A 16,543-nucleotide genomic window follows, 5' to 3' on the forward strand; every position below is an offset into this window, starting at 1 on the left:
CACCAATGTCCAGAGTTTAGGGACCACACCCAGTCTTTGTGAGGTGGGTGGGTGGGAGCCTCAGTCAACTAATGTTTATTGAGCACCATCTATCTGCCAGACACAGCCTGACAGTGGGGATACAGTGCTGAAGGAGACAGTCCCTGTGCCCACGGCACTTAGCACTACTGTGGAGACAGACAACAGATAGATAAACAATGAAACAAATACATTTGGGGTGCTGATTAAAGGTTATAAAGAAACTAAAATAGGGACTGGTGTCAGGGGTCAGGGTTCAGCCAAGGAGACTGATAGAATGACCAGACCAAGAGTTAGGACAGTGATGACCATACAGATCAACAGACAGGTGGACAGAAAGGGAGGAAAGAGGTTGGTGCAGGCCTGGAGGCAGGACAGAAGGCTCCCAAGGGAGAGGGTGTAGGGAGGGGAGGCATCTATTAAGCTGATGACTCCAGGCCCTAATCCTGTGCCAGGCCTAGGCGGGTAGTGTGTGTGTGAGTGTGTGTGTGTTGGGGGGGGGCACCCCTGCTGGGGTGTAATTTCACGCTGAAGGGCCTGATGGGGCGTCCCAGGGACTGATCCTTTCTGGATCAGAAAACTCACTTCCCTTTGTCGCATGCAGGGCGATTAACATCTTAACCCTTTGTGGGCTGGCCTAGGGCCAATCCCGCCCCATCTCACCTCCAGCTCCTTGGGACCTGCCCAGAGCCCTTTGCCTGCAGCCCAGCCAACTCCTGGACCATGTCATGTCTGCAGGGAGAGAGAAGCTGTAACAGGAAAGCCAGGGGATGGATTCTAAGACAAGTCATCCATGTCCTTGTTTCCAGCTCCCCCAAGCCCTCGTGCCCCCAGAGAAGTGAGTTCCTCACTCCATCTGCAGGTTCTCTTATTGCTCAGTTCAAGTCCAGTCTCCTTCAGGACGCCTGGGGTCGAGTCTAATCCACCACCACAGCATCCCCCATGTTCTGTGGCGGGGTGCTCACTGCCTGCCAGGGGAGCCTCTCAGACCGGCAATAAGCAATACAACCATAACCTCCTAGTTCCACTGACCTCTCAATGAGGAATGAACAGTGGCTGCCCCAGGAGGCCAGGTCCCCTAAACACTCACAAGCCGTGCCTCTAGGAACCCTCCAGAGACATCCTAGCCATTTCGTCCGATGGTGGCCTCGCAGGCCTGGGCAGGCCGTCACAGCTAGCCCCTGCGTCCGTGCCCTCTCTCGCTCACGTCCTGTCTGTTTCTGTTCAAAGGTCCCCAGGAAGTTGTCTTTTCTCCGGCCCCCGCCCCCGCCCCTCAGCCTAACTTGGGGCATCCAGTGTTGGCTCTCGCTGCCGTCCCCTCCCGAACTCCCAGGGGCAGGGGAGAGGGGCAGGGACCGGGCTGGACCTCCTCTAAGCTCCCTGGGCCCCTAAAACCCCAGCCCCATTAAAAGAAAGCCCCTAAATGTTATTTACACTTCGGAGTCTTAAAAACCATTAACAAAAGCCACTTAATTCAATTATCTTCCCGGCTGGCTCGGTTCTCAGCGCTGAGCCCCGGCCTCCCCTCCTTGCCCCCTCTCTCTGCCCCCCCACCCCCGTCATTGTGTCGGGCTAATGAGGTAAACTGAAGCGAGCCCTGTCCCCCCTGACAGGTTTATGAGAATTTAATAAAGCGTGGCCGGGACCAAATGAGTTGCCTCAGCCTCGGAGAGCTCATTGTCTCCGGCGTCAGCGTTTTTGACTGGAGCCGCCCCCTCCCCCCGGCTCCCGCCTCGCTCAGCCCTCGCCCCCACCCCGGGTGCCTCCCAAGGTGAGCCTGAGGCCGGTGGGCCCGGCACCGGCCAGCTGGCCGCACAAGGCCCTTGGGCTGCACGCCGGGTAGGACAGAAACGGAATCGGCCAGTGAGCCCGAGGAGGCACCGTTTGGTCCCTTGCCGACCTCCCCCTCACGCCCACCAGCCCCCAGGAATGTACAGAGGCCTCTAGGACTTCTGCTTCCTCACCCACGGTGCCTCTGTGCTCCTGTCGCATGGGCTGCTGCCAACCTGGGGCTGAGGCTTGAGTGGTGCCACCAAGATTCACTTTTTCTTGCCTGTTTGAAGTGACCAGCCAGATTAAGCTCCCAGAGCAAGGGGGCTTCTCCTGCCAGGGCACAGGGGTGGGGACACAGAGACATGGTGATGGCCTGGTCGCACTCTCTTCACTGAAGTTTGCTTTCTCCTCACATTTTCCCTAAAAGGTAACAAGGGGTGAAGCACAATCCAGGGAGCAGAAGGGACTTGCCCAAGGTTTTAAAGGAGTCAGAGTGCAGACGGAAGAGGCTCCCAGCCTGGAGGCTCCCCAGACACACCGGCAGGCAGGAAGGCCCAACTCTGGAGTCCCAGGGGTACCTGGAGAAGGCCCAGCTGTCCTTCTTCCCTCATGTCCCGGGCAGCCTAGTTCCCGCCTTTCTCTTCACGGCCAATGTCCAGGAGTTTCTGGACCATTCAAAGACCCAGAATTCCTTCTCTCTCCCTCAAATGTGGCTCTAGAAGTTACTTCCTTTTGGGGCTGAAGCCTGGCCTGACATGGGAGCCTCATCTGAAAGGTCCTTAAGTCAGTGGGGTGTTGGGGGAGCAAGTCTTAGGTATCAAGGCTCAGTCTGTGACCTGGATGAAAGTTCAGTCCTTGTCCTGGGTCAGGGATCAAGATATGGACCGGGGTTAGAGCTCAGGTTAGGGCCAAATTCAGGGCTCTTTGACCAGGGTCAGGCTCAGCCTTATCAGAATCAGGACTCAGTGTATAGATCAGGGTCAGAGTTAAGTTTGTGGCCAAAATAAGGGCTTAATATGTGTCCAGGATAAAGGCTCAGTCTGTGCCCAAGTCAGGGTTCAGCCTATGGACCCTGCTAAGTTCAGAACTCAGGCTAAGATCAGGATCAGGGTTCAGTGTATGGACCAGGCAGGGGCAGGGCTCAGAGTGTGGCCAGGATCAAGCTCAGGCCAGGACTCAGTGTGGACTTGGGCGAGGGTTCAGTCTGTGACACCTCTCAGGACTTAATCTGTGACCTTGATAAAGGCTAAGTCTATGTTTTGGGTCAGATCTCCCTCTGTGATAAGGTCAGGTTTCAAGGTTGGAGGCATCATTTAGTAAATTTGGGTGACTTAACCCCTCATCTCCCCATTCCTCCCATTCCACAGAGCCTGCCCCTCAGAAGAGGGAAAGGTCAAGTTGTGCAGGCGGCCTGGCTGTTGCCTCCGTCCCGTCATGTACCCAGGCTGCCCTCTAGTGGCCATCTCTAGCAGTGCAGATTTCCTCAGGCTTAGCCCATCTCTGGCCATTGCCTACTTTGGGGAGCCTGGCCCTCAGTGCCCATCTAGCCAGCTCTACATTCCTGCATCTTCCAGCCTCCTCACAAAGTAGAAAGCAGGGATTTGCCAAGGGAACTCCTACACACAAAGGGAGCTTTTCTCCTTTCCTGCCCAGAATTGGGCACCTTGATAATTTACTATTATTGGGGACCTAGAGTCTCAGCTGTTGGGTCAGATTCACATCTTTTACTCATTCAGCAAATATTTGTTGAGCACCTGCCTTGTGCCAGGTAGGACTGAGTGCACAGCAGTGATCAGGACAGAAGTCCCAACCTCTTGGAGTTCATAGTCCACTCACTTCTTCTTAATCCCCAACTCCGAGTCCACAGACCTCATCAGCAAGGCCCGGGCACCAGGAGAAGGGTGGGTGAGATTCAGAACTGGGCAACTTAAGGTACCGTCTCTCCCCCAGACTCAGAGGTTAGACTGGTCTAGATTCTGGGTTCTGTCTTCATCTCTCCCCAAGTGCCTCATCTGGACCCATGGCTTAGCCATCACCCCAATGCCAATGGTTTCTAAATCTGCATCCCTTCTGCTCTCTTTCCAGAATTCAGGAAAGAGAATTGTGGTTCCAGCTCCTATGGGAAGCTCCATGGGGCTAATAGGCCTTTTATCTTACTACAGCCCTTGCTTTTCCTCCACCACAATATGCCCACCTGTTCAAACCAAAATTCTAGAACTTTCTCCCAGATTCTTCTCTTTCATTCCCCTTAAACTCCCCCAACAGGGAGACCTCAAAAAAATGGGTGCAGAACCTGTCCACGGCCACCACTCCAGCCCCGGCCCTAGCATGTCTCACTGCAACAAACTCCTAACCCACCCTGTTTTTCCCTTGCCCCTCAACACTATTTTCCACACAGCGAGCAGAGTAATCTTTACAATCATAAATCAGATTATGTCACTTCCCTACTTAAAACCCTCCAGGGGCTCCCATCTCGCTGAGAATAAAATCCCAACTTCTCACCCTGGCTTACTCAGCTTTATATAAACTGAGGGATAGGTTCCTTCCCCACCCTGGCCAATTTCATCTCCCACTCCTGTCTCCACAGCTCTTTTTTCTTGGCCTGACACACACAGGTCAAGTACATTCTCACCTTAGGGCTTTTGCACTGGCTGTACTGCCCTAGAGGGGCCTGGAGGAGTGTGAGGGAAGGAGTCTCCTGATGGGGCAGGCCTGGAGAGATGGGGGGCGGGGTTGCTAGGGTGACTTGTTGGAAACTGGGTCCTGGGGTATAGAGAATATCTCCTGGTGTGCCTATGGAGAGGGAGGCACCACAGATGGGACAAATGACCTTCAGCTGGGTGCAGCAGTGAAAGGGAGATGTCAGGGAGCCAATGCCTCCCCCGCCACTTCTCCCCCTCCCCCCTCCCCCTCCCCCTCCCCTTCCCCCTCCCCTCACACAGTGTCTCTTGTCTCTCGGTGGCCCACTGTCTTGAGCTCTTATTGCCTGTTTACTCTTCCTCCTCAGCAGCCAGGCCCCCAGGCAGGACCTGAAGTCTTCACGTGGGGGGAGAAGATGGTGTGCATTTCCAGGCCTCTGCCAGCAGGTGGGAGAGGGGTTTGGCCTGAGACTTGCATTCCAGGGCTAGAATCTGGGGTGTCTCCTCCTAAGAAGGTGATAGGAGTGAGCCAGACGACACCTCAAGGCTGCATCAGCAGTGGCCCCTCTCACCTCCTATTCTACCAAGGCAGCAGGTGGCATCCGAGGCTGCAGACCAGTAAACCAGAGAGATAGGACTGGGGCTTTCCTTACCCCCCCCCCCCAACACACACAGTGGGGGTGGGGAAGTGCTCTGAGAAGAGGTCATCAGCTCAGGGGCTGGATGCTTCAAAGGTTAGGGCCCATCGACCCGTGTGAATTAATAGAGATGACCTGCTCAGCACCTACTGAGATAGATTCACTCTTCTCCAGGTCAATGGGAGGGGGAGACAGCAGGAGGGGCAGAGGCAGAGAGGAGGTCAGAGGAAGGAAGACAGATCACAGGGCTGGGGGGAAGAGCCTGAGCCCTAGCAGAAGAGCAGCAAAGTCCACTCTGAAAAGAGAAAGGGAGGCTGATGAAGCCAAGGGTGGATGAGCAGAGAGTCATGGTCAGCAAGGGGTGGTGGTCCAGTGTGTGCCACCATCCCTGGGCACTGATGACCTGGGTCCCTATACTGAGAGGAGGAGCTGGCCAAGGTTGCAGTGTCTTCTCTTCAGACACTGGTTCCCTTGTTTATTCTTGCAAGGAAGCCTCCATCCCTCTACCAGCTGCTTTCACCCACCTAGACAGAACACAAACTAAGCCCAGACTCTACAAGTCCAGCCAGGCCAGGAAAAAGGTCTAGGATTTGGCTAGCCCTGGGGAGCCCTTCTTTCCTCATCATCCCTGCTGGGAGACCCAGCCCTCAACCACCACCACGTGCATGTGTGATGTTAGTGTCACCTGCGTTCCCCATCTCATACACATAGCCAGGCAATCTCACCCACAGGCACTCAGGTGTTCATCCAGTCCCCCAGCCTGACACACCTGTTCCCACGATGTTCACAGGCACGTCCAGTCTCAGTCTTTTGCTCACAGTCACCCACTCCTCTCCCCTGGGTCTACAAAAGGATGGGAGGGCCCCAGAATCCAGGGCCCTGCAGTCAGGTCCTCCCTTCAGGGCTGCACCACCACAGAGAACTTGACTCCAAAAGTGCTTTATTGAGAAGCGAGGCACAGAGAGAATGCACTGTAAGAAGCCCCTCACGGTTCACCCCTTCGGGGAACCCCAGCCTCAGCTCCCCCTGCTCTACTCAGGCAGAAAGGGTGGAGTGTGCTCAACCCAGCTTTACCTTTGGGATTGTCCTGGCTCAAATCAGAGCCACCTCCTTCGCCCCCAATAATCCCAAATGGTCGACGGGGTGGAGACAAGGAGGGCGGGCAGGAGCAGAAGGGGTAGCTGGTGACCTTTCACAGTGTGCAGGGACAGGAGACAGCCTGGGCCGATCCTCCTGCCCTTCTCCTCCCTTCCTCCCGCTTTGGGGGTGTAGGGGTAGTCGGTCCTTCTCAGAGTGGCTTTGTTCAGTGTCCGAATGCCATGGGTAGTGGTGGTGTCAGGGGCTCAAGGTCCAGGCGAGTAAAGCAATGGAGGGTGCAGCAGGCTCCACCTACAGGGCCTAGGAGCTGCTCCCCCCGGGGGTGAGGGCCGGCCCCCGCACAGTCTCCCCCCAGCAGCTCCAGAGACGGGCCAGGCGAGGCCCCCGTGCCCAGCACCGGGCCCTTAGGAACATTTCTCTTCTCCCTTCTCTTCTTCCTTGCATGGCACTAAGCGGCGGGCCCGCGGCCGGGGCGCCCGGGAGGCCCGGCCGCTAGGGGGCGGCGCGCTCCCGGGGCAGGTGGAGCCGGGCCCCGTCGGCGCGCGGCGCGTAGGCGGCTGCGGGCGACGGGGCGTCCAGGGCGAAGGCGCCGGGGCCCGGGCTCGAGCGGCCCGAGGACGCGGCCGAGGCGGCGGGGCTGAGCTGCACGGCCGTGGTGTCCTGCGCCGTGCGCTCGCTGCTCTCCATCTCCAGCGCCACCCGCCCGCCGCCGCCGCCCCGGCGCGGGCCCTTGGCGGCGGCCGAGCGCGGGCGGCCCGCGGGGCCCCGGCGGCTGCAGGCGCAGCAGGCCGCGAAGAAGCCGAGCGCCACCGCCAGCAGCGCCGGCCCCACGACCAGCGGCGCGTTGTGCCGGGGCGGGAAGGAGGCGAAGGCGCCCACGAGCGTCACGTTCACGCCGGCCAGCAGCACGCACAGCCCGCAGGCGCAGCACAGCGCGGGCGACGGCAGGCGGGCCAGCCAGCCCCGGGCGCGGCCCTCGGGCGCCCCCGCAGCGGGTCCCTGGCTCTTCCCTTGGGGCGGCATGGGCGGGGTCACCGAGCCTTTGCTCGTCAGGCGCCCTCGTGCCGCCGGCCCCGACCGGCCCCCATGGCAGCAGCCGAGCTCCCAGCCGTCCTGTGGGCAGAGCGAGAGGGAGCGGTCAGCAGGGCATCGCAGCTTCCAACCCCTCTCAGGTCTGGGGCTGCACTGAGTGCCGGGAGCGCAGAGGTCGTCTGGGCCAGCCCCTGCCTTTGCCTCAGGGAAGCAGCAGCCCACCCCAAATGGGAAGAGGCTGCCTAGTTTCCCCACCCAGTCCCTGACGTCCCTCTGCTCAATCTTGCCATCCTCCTACCCTCTCTCCTCCAGACAGACGCAGCACCTCTGCCTCCTTTCCTCCAGGAAGGCTTCTTGGATTAATTAAATTGAGTGAATGGCTTTAAAGTGCTGAAATGATCATTATCAGTAGTCCTAAATAGAGGGCAGGTGGCCACTCTTGGGATCTAGGACCCCCCGCGCCCCCCCCCCCCCCAGCTATAGAGGGCCTTAGAAATCTTCTAGTATAGCCCCTCCTTGTCCAGATGAAGAGGTCTGGCAATTTACCCAAGATCCAGGACCAGGACCTAATGACCTGCCTCTTGGCCTACATGTTCCCACCTTAGGCTCTGGTAGGCATAGCAGTGACATTAAATTTCCTGAACACCAGATGAGGCCTTGGAATGAGTGATTGAGTGAGAGTGAGGAGCTCCTAATATTTCAGATGGCCAGGGGGTTCGGTTTGGCTGGAGCAGAACCAAGGCCCCAGGTTCCTTCTAGACTGGGAATTTTATTAGATTCCAATCCTACCTCCATCCTGCCCCCTCCCCCCTCGCCAGGATTCTGCTGTTGAACCTGGACTCACAAGCCTGATCACTGGATGCTAGAATTCCTTTCTAGGATTCTCTGGTTGCATCTGGGATTTATCACTGGATTCTAGAATTCTGGGAATGCATGCGGAAGCCAGGGTAAGGTAATCAGAGTCCAGGGATTTAAGACTTCTATTGAGAATTCTGTTCTGTAACATGAAGTCACAGGCATGAAGGCCCTCAAAGGATGAGATCATAACTATGGAGCTATGTTAGAATTGTGGAAAAATGTCAAAAAAGGGGCCTGAGTGGGGATGAGAGGTGCATAATCAGATGGTACCACAGCTGGGAGCAGAGCATGCAGGAATAGTAATGGGGCATGACCTAGACAAGTGGCCCGTCCAGGCTTCAGTGTTAACACCTGTCATGTGGGGCTAATAAGAGAACCTACCTCATAGGGTGTAGTAATAATGAAATGCTTTAAGCTAAAGGAAATGCTTAGAACGGGGCCTGGAACATAGCGAGAGTTCAATCATTAGCCATGTTGTCACTGCAGTGGTTGATAGACAAAGGGGCTATAAGGTCTCAGATCTGGGAGGTCGGTCTTGTTTAGTTTGCAAACAGGACAGTTGGTCTGTCCCTCAGGTGGAAGTGCCCTAGGAACAGGCCCCGAATTGTCCATGTGGGTGTCCAAAGCCTGCACACAGTGAGGTTGGAGAGAATTTAATGACTTATGAGTGAAAATGAGTGCAGGTGCCAGAGAGGGGCAACTCAGGTCTTCACTCTGGACACATTTGAATCAGCCTGGCCCAAGCAGGTCAGAGAGCCTGGAGGGACCACCTCTACTTCTTCCCAGATCTGGTGACTCCAGGGCTCCCTTTGCTGGCTCCATAGTGAGAGGTGGCAATTCTGCTGGGACTCCAACCAGAAGCAACTGGCTGACCTCACAAATCCTGGCCAAAAAAAAAAGCCTGTGTTGACCCTTGAGGGCATTTACAGACCACAGATTCCTCAGGAAGCTTCACATTTGCACAAACCATCTGCTCTATTTAACCTGCAGCTGTTGGTTCTGCCAGGTGGAAATAGTAACCACTAAAGGTTACTATTTACTACGGCAATTTCCAGTTTGCAAAGCCCTTCACATTCATGACATCACTGAATGGTACCACTGCTTGATAATTATTAACAGCCACATTTCAGAGCTGAGGAAATGGAGGCTCAGAGCAGGAAGTGAGCTGGGCTGCCATGACTGGACTAAAGGACAGGACATTCTGAGACCAGGGTCAGAGAACACATGATCTGGTGCACACTGTATACAATCTTGCTTCATCTTAAAGAGACGGGTTTGATCCCCTGGTAGCTTATGTGGAGGTAAATCCCCAAACCTTCCCTTATAGGGAAGATTCTTTGTCTTTGAGTTTCAGCAGTTTTACTATGATGTGCTGAGGTGAGATTTTCTCTGTATTTGTCCTTCTTGGGCTTCCTGGTGCTTCTACAATCTGTGGCTTGATTTCCCACCACTGCCCCAGTTTTGGAATATTTTCGGCCATTATGTTTTTTCCATTCTCCCCCTCTTCTCCTTCTGGGACCCTAGCTGTACACATGTTCAATGATTTGACATTATCGACATGTCTCTTACACTCTATTCTGTATTTTGTAGCCTTTTAATCCTCTGTCTGTCTGGTTACTTTCCTTCTGATCTATCATACCTTTCACTAATGCTCTCTTCACCCGTGTCTTCTCTGCTGTAAAGTCCATCTATTCAGTTGTTCATTTCAGTTGTGAACTTTTCAGCTCTAGAAATGCCACTTGGTTATTTTTCAAAGATTCCAGTTTGTTGTTGAAAGACTCACTTCTTATCTATTTTCTTGAACGTATTAAATCCTTTTAAAGTCCATGTCTGAGAACTCCAACATCTGGATCTTGTTTCTATTATTTGTTTTATTGCTCTTGGTTTTTGGTCATTTAGTCTTATCTCTTGGAATGCTAGATAACTTTTTAAAAAGATTTCAAATTTTAAAAAAATATGTTTTTATTGATCTCAGAGAGAGGGAGAGAGAGATAGAAACATCAATGATGACAGTTATCAATTGGCTGCCTCCCACACACCCCCTACTGGGGTTGAGCCCAAAACCAGGGCATGTGCCTTGACTGGGAATCAAACTGTGACCTCCTGGATCATAGGCTGACGCTCAACTGCTGAGCCATGCCAGCCGGGTGCAAATGGATAATTTTTTTTATTAAATGTCCAACATTGTAGAGATAGCCTGAGGCTCTGGATGATGTCATCTTCCTCAAGAGAAGATTTACTTTTGCTTCTGACAGGCAGCTAAAGAAGGAACAGGCCACCTTAACCCAATCTGGGATGGCACAGACTGGAAGTTGTGCTTCAGTCTTTCTGAGTCTGGTTTATATATGGTTAATGTGTACTCTCAGAGGATAGCCCTTTGGGCTCAACTAAAAGCTGAAGTGTTTATTTGTTTTTAAATAGAGCCTCTCTACTTTTTAAGCTCTAAATTTCAATTTTGACTTCCCAACTCCATGACCACTGCCCCCTATGAAATGCAAAATGTCTTAAGAGAAAAAGTGAAACCAAATATTACTTCTTTTCTCTCTAAGATCTTGGCCCCTCAGGTCTTAACTGCCTTGGTAGCTCTTCCATGTCCTTAAACAGAGTTCTTAAATGTTTAAGCCAGCATTTTTAGTTATCCTCAGTGAGTGAGTTGGTCTGATACAACCCAGCCTAGGTGAGAATCTGAAATTAGCACTGTCAGATTGCTAAATTAATTGTGCTATGCTGAGCACTTTCGATAGCGTGAGATTAAGTATTACTGTTATAGCTCCATTTTATAGATAAGGATACTGAGGAACAGTAAGATTAAACTCACCCACGACCACTTAGTAGCAGTGGTGGTGCCAGGATTTGAAACCTGGTGTCTTGCTCTGGAAGCCCGAGCTCTCAATTTAGCACAGTGCTAGGTTTGTTAAACACTTGTTGAGAGACTGAAGCACAGAGCATAGACTCTCCTCAGGGCCCTGTAGATAAGCTTCTGTAATTAGCACTTAACACTGCTCGACTGTCAACAGCACAGGAGGGGCCAGGGTGTGTTTTGTGTGTTTCTCCAGAAGGTAAACTCACTTTGCTCCTTCTTGGCTCAGCAGGCTAAGTTCAACAAAAGCAATGCCTGCCCAGGGGCTGAGTTTCCAAGTGCTAATTGCCAGTGAATGATTCATTTTTGCTCTTGGTTGGCAGAACTGACTCTGGAAGCCAAAACTACTTCCAGGGTTTCTGCCCCGGGTAGAGAAAGGGCTAAGGGCCCTTTCTGCCTCCACCTGGTTAGTTGTGATCTGGGGTACACAGGGGTGAGGTGGTGAGGCGGCTCAGTTTTTGCAATTCAGTTTGCACCACCATTTCCACCTGGTATGCTGTGGCCCTCCAGTTGGGGCTGTTGAGGTACTGGAGCTCTGGCTAGCTCTGTTGTGTCACTGGGGCTGTTCACTAAACCCTTCTGGTTCTCCCTGCTTCTGAATAAATGTTAAAATTGTACTTCCTGGCCAATTCATGATTAGGTGGGGCCATGTGACTAGTTCTGGTTAATGAATTGTGACTGTGTCACTTTCAGGCTGGAGTACTTAATTTTCAAAGCAGGACCCTCCCATTTGATGCTTTTGCTCTCCCAAATCCTCCAGCAAATCATCAATAAGTTTGGGGCCCAAGAAGGGTGGTCCTTAGTAGGTGGAGGCCACAGCTCCTGTGGAGGGGTCTCTGTCTGAAGTCCTTTGAGGTCACTCCAGCCCAGCCCATGGATGCCCGTGTTGTACAAGAGCAGTTGCTTGACCAGGGGCAGTGGTCAGGCCTCCAAGCCCCAGGTTCCTGCTCCAAGGGCCCCAAAGCCTCTGGGCAACATCAGCCATGACATCAAACATCAGCCACTGGTCCCAGCCCCCTGCCCTCCAAATGTGATCAAGGGTCTTGTTTGCTCAGTCTGAACTTTTTGTCCCTCACTGTGAACCCCTCTGTTCCCCTTAATCTTAGTCCATTTGTTCCCCCTCTGTCCCTGAAAGTCTGGGCCAGCCCCCTCTCCGGACCACCCCCCCAGCCCCAGTGCTCTCTCTGTCCCCAGCCTGCTCTCCTCCCCACTGCACCTCATCCTCAGGGAACCCCCCACATCACTATTACTCAGTGCTGGCATATTCGTCACCCTGGAAAGCTCTCAGCTTTTCCAACTGAACTCTGCCTCCCCAGAGTCCAAAGAGCTGTCACCACCCCCATTCCAGCCAATTCCACAGCCCTGCCCTGCCAAGTGACAGGCATGGGGGGGTGCATACATACACATAAACACACACACACAACACACGTGGGCATTCAGCGACATGCCCAGAAATACAAACACAGATGCATTACACACTGAGAACTGCAGACACAGGCCAACAGATAGACAGACACTCAGTTGCCTGCCTGTCTGGTGGCAATGAGCTCCTGCCCAGCAGAGGTGCCTCTGGGGACTTCTGACTTCTCTTTGCCTGGGAGTGTGGGGGTGGAGGGGAGCTACTTGGGTAGGGAGCCCTGGGAGAGGGGAGAGGTGAGAGGTGATGAGGGGACGGAGACCATTCAGACCATTCCAGCTGCTCTGATGGTGTCCTCCCATTTCGAGTGGGCTCCATGCCTACAACAGGCATGTGCTTGCAGTTCCTTTTATCAAGCCTGAGTTTTGCCGTTTCTGGGGCTCACTTTTGCTGAGTTTGGTCTAGATGGTCTCTGCTGCCCCTGGCTTCTGGTCCAGCTGAGAGGCCCCCGTGACACAGGACTCTCCACTAACTCTGTACCCAGCAAGGCGAGGTGACCCAGGGCCTCCTGCTCTCTTCTGGTCCTCTCTGGTGCTCTCAGATTTGCCCAGCAGGCTCCTTGTCCACAGCCCCAGCAGGGGCCATGTTTGTGCCAGACTTGGGTCCCAGCCTCGGCATGGGCCTAAGCTTCCACTCCGTGAATCTCAGCTGCTTGGACCCATAGGGAGGGGTTGAGGGAGGGGACTGCAGACTGGCTGGAGTGGAACCACCTCTCCTCCTCCCTCCCTCCAAGGCTTTGGGACCAGCTCTTCACCCTCCGGCCCAAGTCCTATCTGCCTCTCCTGAGGAACTTCAGCATCTTTTGTACAACTGTTCCACCTTGTGTCCCCCTAGCTCCTTGGCTCCTCATCTCCGATGCCCAATCCTCTATTCCACTCAACTACCCTCCCCCTCACCCCCCCTCACCCCCCCGCCCCCCATCACCTGGGGGACCTTACCGCCCTTGTCATCACTGAGCCGTTCCACCTCTGAGAAACCCAGACATCCTACTCTCGGCTATAACCCCATTGCTACCGCTGTGGAAATACGTGTACAGCACCTACGACTGTCAAACGCTGTCTCAGCCCTTTATATTATTAACTCCCTTGAGCCTTGTGACAACCCTATAGGTGGAAGCTATTGCTATTCAGATGGGGACACACAGGCTCAGAGAGGTTGACTGACGTGGTGATAACATGTGGCAGAGCTGGGATTCAAACCTAGTCTGTGTGTCCCCTAAGCCTGTGCTTTTCACCACGGCTCCGTGGCGCCTCTCGCTGTAACTGTGCTCTGAGCTGATGCAGCCCTGGAACTCTCTACATTTTCTCCACGAGCCCCTTTCCTCCACTTCTTTCTGCACCAACCGCATCGAGAACCAGCAGCACCTTACTTCAGTTACTCTCTTGCAGCTTAGTTTGTCTTGCAACTTAATTGATTGTCCAGCAAAGCTTCAACCCTGCATCAGTCCAGCTTTCCGCCTCCTCCAAGTTTGTGCACAAACTGCTAAGTCTGCTAAGTGAAAAGAAAATCATGAGCTGAGCAGCACGGCCCTCTGTGCACCCAAGTCCCTGGCCCCCCAGGCTCCCAGGAAAGCTCCCCCCTCCTGGTCAGTGCTCATCAACCCCTCTCACTGCTCCTGGAGACACTCGAGCCTCTCCATCTTATACAAAACAAACCCCCCCTGCAACTCTGCATCCGCCCCTCTCCCCTTCTTGAGAGTGCTGTCTACACTCCCTACGTTACCTCCTTCTCAGGAGTCAATCCACGCCCCTCTGGTTTCTGTCCTATCACTGGGCTCTCCCCAAGGCCACCAGCCGCCTCCTTGTTGCTGAATTCAGTGAACACTGTTCAGCCCTTAGCTAACTTGACCTCTCCACAGCTTTGGCCCCGCTGAACGCTCCCTCCTGGAAACATTCTCTTTCTCTTGGAAACAGTCTCCTTAAACTTCATCTTTTCCCAAAAGCCCAGACTCCCAGCCAGAAACCTGTTTTCGCCCTTGCTCGTCCTTTCTCAGGCTTCTCCCCAAGCATTTCCAGTCCAATCCCCAATCCATCTGCCACCCAGCCCTGCAGATCCTTCCCTCCAGGCGGCTCTAGAATCCGGCCCTTCCTCTCGGGCCTCACTGCTGCCCCTCCTCTGCCCCCTTCCCCACTTCTCCCTGCTGGTTAAAATGCCAACCTGGCTGCCTCCAGGCAGCCCTTGTGATTGTGCTGGAGTGGAGCTCAACTCACCAGGTGTGGTCTGGGGCACATGCTGCTCCCTGGGCCTGAACCACGTGTTGACTTTACCTTCACCTGGCTAACCCCAGCTCAGCCATCAGAGTGCAGCTGGGATGCCACTGCCTTCAGGAAGCCCCCCTTAACTCCCCAAATCAGCAGGCAACTGGAGACTCCTGTGTCCAGGTCTACATCCCTCAGTGGTCTTCCTTGAGGACCAGGATTACATCCACTTTGCAGCGGCCTCCCCAGCGCAGTGCTGGAGCCTCCCAGGGGCCCAGGGAATGTTGGCTCCACAAGTGAAGGGAGGGGCTGGTCAGAGGGGCCTCGGAGGTGTCGCCTGTCCTCCTGGCTTCACCTCCCTTGGTTCTGAAGTCGCTCTGTGCCCACCCCTCTGACTCCCTCCTCACTTCGGGAGCGTGTGGGGGGCAGCTGGGTGGGGCCTGGAGGTGGATCCCAGGGCAGATTCCTACTGGGTTAAGGAGGGGAGAGGTCAGGGTAGGCAGGGGGGCCCAAGGCAGCCCCTCTCTGCGGCATCTCCCGCTTCCCTCCGTCTCGTCTCTTTTTGAAGAACTCCCCCAAGGCTACAGGTCCGACCTCGCGTCCAGGCACAGCTCAGCTCCCCTGGGCTGAGGGCCGGGTGGTGTCTCCGCCCTTCCCCAGGGCAGCCCGCGCTCAGCGCCTCGCCTTCTCCGGCCCCTCCCGGGTCCCCGCCGCCCCTCCCGCCGCCTCCAGCTCGGGGCTTTCACCGCCTGAGCCGGTTGGTGGCCGCTGAGCACCCAGCGCCGGCAGGAGGGGGGGATCCCCAGGGACCTCGGAGGCGCGAGTTGGGGGGGGCCCACGTGGGGTGGGGTGGCGTGGGGTGGGGTGGCGTGGGGTGGGGTGGCGTGGGGTGGGGTGGCGGCCGGTCTCCCGCACTCACCCGCCTGGCAGCTCGGAGATCCCGGGGCGCTCGGCCCCCCGCAGTCAGTCCCTGGAGCGCGGGGCGCGAGTGCCGGGCAGCGGCCCGTCGCGCGGATTCCTGCGCGGCCGTGGCCCCTCGGCTCCCCGCGGACCCCGGAGCGGTGATCTGACGAAGTGTCCCGCCCCCCGCCCCTCCCTCGCCGGGCCCTGGGGAGACCCCCGCCCCCCAGGCTGCGGTCGGGACTTTCGAGCCCGCGGGGGACACACCGCCGCTCGCGCTACAGCGAGGGGGGCTGGTCGCACCGACTCCGTCTAGTCTGGAGCGGGCCCCCCACCTTCCCGGGGGGCGGGGGGATGGAGCTGGGGAGCAGGGAGATTTTCCCAGGGACCGTGCCTCTGCTCGGCCGCCCTCCGCCGATCCTGCCCCTAGAAAGGGGCGCGGCCACAGCCCGCGGGGAGCTCGGGCCCCGGTGGGACGGGGAAGGGCCCCTGGGGGTTGGAGGGGGGAGGGAGTGCCGGGCTCAAGGCCCACCCGCCTGGCCTGTTAGAGACCCCCGAGTTCAGCCGGAAGAGCGGCTCCAACCTCCCCCCTCGCTCTTCCCCCATCCAGTCCCAAACCCTCCCGACGGGGACCCCGCGGCTCCCTCCGTCCTGACAGAGGTCCTGCAGATGAGGAAACTGAGGCACAGGGCCCCACAGCCTCTTGCCCAGCCCCTGGGGGCAGAACCAGGCTGTGAGTCTCGTCCCCAGACCCCATCCGCAGCCCGGCCGGTCCCCCTGGGGGGCCCAGCTGGCATGTGATGTGCAGAGGCTGCCCCGCCAAGCGCAGCCCAGCCGGGGCCCAGCAGGGCACGGCCACGCTGAGGTCAGAACGGGGTTTTGGACAGAACCGATTTCATTTATTGAACAGAGCACTGGCAGAGCTCTGGGCTTAAATATTGGAGGGTTCAGGAGCTGCTCAGAGGTGAGAGGGTGCTTCCCCTGAATACCACCCACCACCCCACCCCTGCCCCCTTGACCCAACCGCACCTTCCTCCAAAGCAAGGATGGGGAGAAGGCATGCCTCCGCATGGACCGCTCCTGTGACCAGGTAGAGGGTCTGGGGGTACCCA

At 56.0% G+C, this 16,543-nt stretch overlaps 1 protein-coding gene across 1 annotated transcript; it reads right to left on the reverse strand.

Annotated features, from left to right (window-relative positions):
* Positions 1 to 6,658: 6,658 nt before the first annotated feature.
* TMEM275 (transmembrane protein 275) lies at positions 6,659 to 7,189 on the reverse strand. Its single transcript, XM_087820854.1, has one exon. It carries the CDS (start codon positions 7,187 to 7,189, stop codon positions 6,659 to 6,661), a length of 531 nt encoding a protein of 176 aa, XP_087676980.1.
* Positions 7,190 to 16,543: the final 9,354 nt, after the last annotated feature.

This window comes from Miniopterus natalensis, chromosome 9 (genome assembly GCF_054644295.1).
Source record: "Miniopterus natalensis isolate mMinNat1 chromosome 9, mMinNat1.hap1, whole genome shotgun sequence".
NCBI lineage: Eukaryota > Metazoa > Chordata > Mammalia > Chiroptera > Miniopteridae > Miniopterus > Miniopterus natalensis.

Bases quoted from the DNA above. Each gene is read 5' to 3' on its own strand.
- TMEM275 (XM_087820854.1), bottom strand. From the start codon at position 7,189: ATGCCGCCCCAAGGGAAGAGCCAGGGACCCGCTGCGGGGGCGCCCGAG.